Source organism: Triticum dicoccoides, chromosome 6A, assembly GCF_002162155.2.
Source record: "Triticum dicoccoides isolate Atlit2015 ecotype Zavitan chromosome 6A, WEW_v2.0, whole genome shotgun sequence".
Taxonomy (NCBI): Eukaryota; Viridiplantae; Streptophyta; class Magnoliopsida; order Poales; family Poaceae; genus Triticum; species Triticum dicoccoides.
The window spans coordinates 462,158,274-462,162,250 of NC_041390.1; the positions used below are offsets into that span (position 1 = coordinate 462,158,274).

Here is a 3,977-nt window from a genome sequence, read left to right on the forward strand (position 1 = left end):
CTCCACTCCACCGCTGGCTCTCCACTCTAATCATGTGGGATCATGGAACGCACCCAAGGGACAAAAGCTGTCATCACCATGGCCTTCCAGCGCTAAACAAAGTCCAAAACATAACAAAAGCGTAGCCTGCCCTGTTTTCCCCTTTCGTCGTCCCTCGTTTTCCGGGCGCATACAGACACGCCGCCCAATTTATTACTGCTCCTGGAGACTGGAGTGGTAGCACTCCGACGTAGAGTACTCCTGGCGAACAGCTCACGCTCCACACTCATCCCACTCACTCGACCGAGCCAACTCACTTAACGCCGCCGGCTTGAAAAGCCACCGGCAGTCCCTCACATCGTCTCTGTCCTCCTCGATCGACCCGAAGATGGCTTCTGCCGCCCGCGTGCTGACGCCAATGGCGCTGCTGCTCTCGCTCGTGCTCCAGCTCGCGGCGGCCGCGGTGTCGCCTCCCGGTCCCAGCCCCACCTTCCCGGGCGACGCGGCCGCGCTGGCGTCGCTGAAAGCCGCCGTGGACGCCGCCACCATCCCGTCCTACTCCTGCCTCGCCTCGTGGGACTTCGCCCGCGACCCCTGCGCCGCCTTCCCCTGCGGCGTCCACTGCAGCACGCCCCCCAACTCGTCCCACCAGCGCGTCGCCGGCGTCTCCCTCGACCCCGCGGGGTACTCCGGCACGCTCCCGGCGGCCGTCCTCGCCTCGCTCCCTTTCCTCCAGACCCTCTCCCTCCGCGGCAACAGCTTCCACGGCGCGCTGCCGGCGGGGGTGGCGCTGCCTCCGAGCCTCCGCGTCCTCGTCCTCTCCGGCAACGACTTCTCCGGCGAGATACCGGCGTCCCTCTTCACTCCGGCCTCGTCGCTCGACGAGCTCGACCTCTCCCGCAACGCCTTCACCGGCGCGATACCGCCTCAGGTCGCGTCCTTGGGCGTCCTCACGCGGATGGAGCTGCAGCACAACCGCCTCACCGGGAACCTGCCGTCGATGGGCAAGATGCGCTCCCTCGTCCACCTCGACGTGAGCGACAACCAGCTGACCGGCCCGCTGCTGGACGCGCCCGGGCGGCTGCCTCCGACGCTCCTGGCCGTGGTGGCGCGTGACAACAGGCTCTCTGGGCCGTTGCAGGCCGCGGCGTTCCACGCTCTCCCCGAGATGCAGGTGCTGGACCTCACCAACAATGCGGTCACCGGCGCGGTCCCCGGCGCCGCGTTCGAGCACCCGGCGCTGGCGCAGCTGCGGCTGGGATCCAACCAGCTCGGGACGGTGGAGGAGGCGTCCGGCGGCGGCGTCGCGTCGAGCCAGCTCCTGGAGGTGGACCTCAGCGGCAACAAAATCACGGGGCGGCTGCCCAGGTGCCTCGGGGCGATTCCGCGTCTCAGGACGGTGGGGCTCGACCGGAACCGGTTCGTCGGAGGCGTGCCGAAGCAGTACGCCGTGCGCGCCGCGGCGGTGGAGGTCGTCGACGGGAAGGCGCCGTTCGCGAGGCTGATGCTGCAGGGGAACTACCTCTGCGGAGGCCTGCCGCGTGAGCTGAGGCAGATGAAGGACGGCGGCGCCATGGTGAGCCTGGCGGACAACTGCTTGCTCAAGTGTCCGCACAAGTTCTTCTTCTGCCAGGGGCCGCCGCAGAAGAATCGTGCCGCATGTCCCAAGTGCGAACCATGAGAGGTTCCATATACTGTAGATAACGCATTCATATCTATATACCTTAATCTCATCGGCTACTATATATTCCGGATGATGAACTTTAATGATCGAATAACACATGTAGCTTTGCTTGAACGCGTCGGTGGCATAAGATTCAAACAGGCTATGCATGTGAATCAAGTTAACATGCCAAAAGTGGATTGTTGGAGCAAGGTTATGGATCCCGAATGATAAAAAATCTCATGGGGCGCTGAGATTTTCGGTTGCCGCAGTAATCAAAAGATACCGAGCAGATACAAACGGATTTTTTGAATGAATTTTGAATCCATATAAAATTCAATCAAATTTGAAAAAATGATATATATATTGCTCAGTAAGGCGATTTCTTGTGGGGTACTGGGATTTGCAGTTACCTCCCGGTAACCATTCAGTACCTAAAATCTTCAAAATGGGATAACCGTTAGCTATAAGTTTGGAAATTAGGTCTGATTCTACAGTTAATAGGGTCTAAAATTCTTAGTGTCATTGTTAAGTTCACCGCATAGCATAGGGACCTCCTATTTGCCAAAGGGCGCTTACAGGCGCCGGCGCGCCGGCCGAAAGTTTCGGCCGGTCCAGCCCGGGGCGTTGGATGTGAGCCGCGCTGCCGTTCGATCTAGACAAATAAAAAACAAATCGCCCCCAGCTTCTTCTTCTTCCTCCTCCTACGCATCTAGCCGCCGTGGATGAGCGAGGCCCCCGGCCTTGAAGCACCACCGCCCTCACCGCCCTCGCCGCCGGGCACCGTGCCCGCCGCTGATTGCCACCCTCGCCTGCGTTTCACGCCGGCTGGACGCATGCAGCAGCGTGTGCCCCCGGTTGCAGCTCCCTCCGGCGACGGCCACAACTCTGCTGCAACGGTCGGAGCTCCGGTGGCGACGATCACCGGTCGCGCGCCCTGGACGACGAGCTCACGACTGAACTGAGCCAAGGCTTGAACCGTCGCACATGCCCTGTGTTGCAAACGTTGGGAAAAAAAGCTTCAATCCCCTGGATGGAAAAGCTTCAATCCCTAGATGGAAAAGTTTTAACCAGCACTGCGAATCAGGGGGGATTAGCAACTGCTGATGCAAAAATGCTTCAACCTTAGATGAAAAAAGTTTCAACCATATGATAGGAGAGAGCTTTAACCAAAGCGCTGCTCAAAACGAAAGAAGTTTCAAACGTTTACGAAAAAGCTTCGAGCGTGGATGGAAAAAGCTTCAACCGTGTTTGAAAACAGCTTCAACCATTGGACAAGAAAGCTCCAACCAGACACTGCAACCAGAGAAAAAGTTGCAAACGTTGATAGAGAACGCTTCAACCATATATCGAAAAAACTTCAAACGGCTATCAGCGATAGAAAAGCTGTGGTTGCAGCCTGCGGTCACCTCAGTCATCGTCGTCACGCACCTCGGCCGCCGCGGGGTTGCAGCACATGGACATCCCCGCGGTAGCACCCCGTCGCCCCCGGTTGCAGCATCTCCCCGTGGTCACCCAGTCGCCGGCGAGATGGGATGGTCACGGCGCAGAGCCATGACGAGCTTCAAGCGGGAGGGGAGGCGTGGTGCATGCTACAACCAGCATTGAAAATTGCTACCACTAGCATGCCATATAGCTACAACCGCAATCGCGTTTTGCTGCATCGCACAACGATGCATTTTTTTGCTGCAGTCAATGCAGGTCCACAGACAGCGGTTGCAGCTCCGCTGGACTGCGGTTGCAGCTCTTGTGGCCACGGTTGCAGCTCCCCATGCCCCGTTGCAACACGCCACGCCGGCGGCCATGTCTCCCCTTGCCATGGTTGTTGGTTCCAGCTCGTCAAGAGAAAAAAATCATGGCCTCCCTTGAGTAAAATAGCTCGCAGCCATGACAGTGCGATGCAGCGCGCAGCCACACGAGTTCCAACGGTGAGCACATCGGTTGCAGCATTTGGGGGTGGGGTGGAGGAGGAGGTGGCCATGGCGACGAGCTTTGAGGGAGACGAGGAGGGAGATTGGGGGAGGGGTGGGGCGGGGGAGGGGGACGAGGGGTTGAGGAGGAGGAGGAGGCCATGGCGGCGAGCATGGAGAAAAGGGAGAGGAGAGTGTCCGTCAATGAAGACGAGCATCGGAGCGAGAGGAGGTGCGCGGCCATGGCTGCCCGCATCGGGAGAGAGAGAGAGTTCCTGAGAGGAAGAAGAGGATAGGAAAAAGGCGAAGCGCTACGTGTGGGTCCGCAAGGACGTGTGGCTCCCTGGTATTGGTGGGTGTGCTACGCGCGCGGGAGCTAGCGACACGACCGGCCGAAGCTTCGGCCGGTCTGCCGATGGGAAACG

At 59.6% G+C, this 3,977-nt stretch overlaps 1 protein-coding gene across 1 annotated transcript; it reads left to right on the forward strand.

Annotated features, from left to right (window-relative positions):
* Positions 1-241: 241 nt before the first annotated feature.
* On the forward strand, positions 242-1,822 carry LOC119317284 (probable inactive leucine-rich repeat receptor kinase XIAO). Its single transcript, XM_037591711.1, has one exon. It carries the CDS (start codon positions 368-370, stop codon positions 1,658-1,660), a length of 1,293 nt encoding a protein of 430 aa, XP_037447608.1. The 5' UTR covers positions 242-367; the 3' UTR covers positions 1,661-1,822.
* The last annotated feature ends 2,155 nt before the right edge of the window (positions 1,823-3,977 follow it).

Coding starts and splice junctions, on each gene's coding strand:
- LOC119317284 (XM_037591711.1), top strand. CDS start 368: ATGGCTTCTGCCGCCCGCGTGCTGACGCCAATGGCGCTGCTGCTCTCG.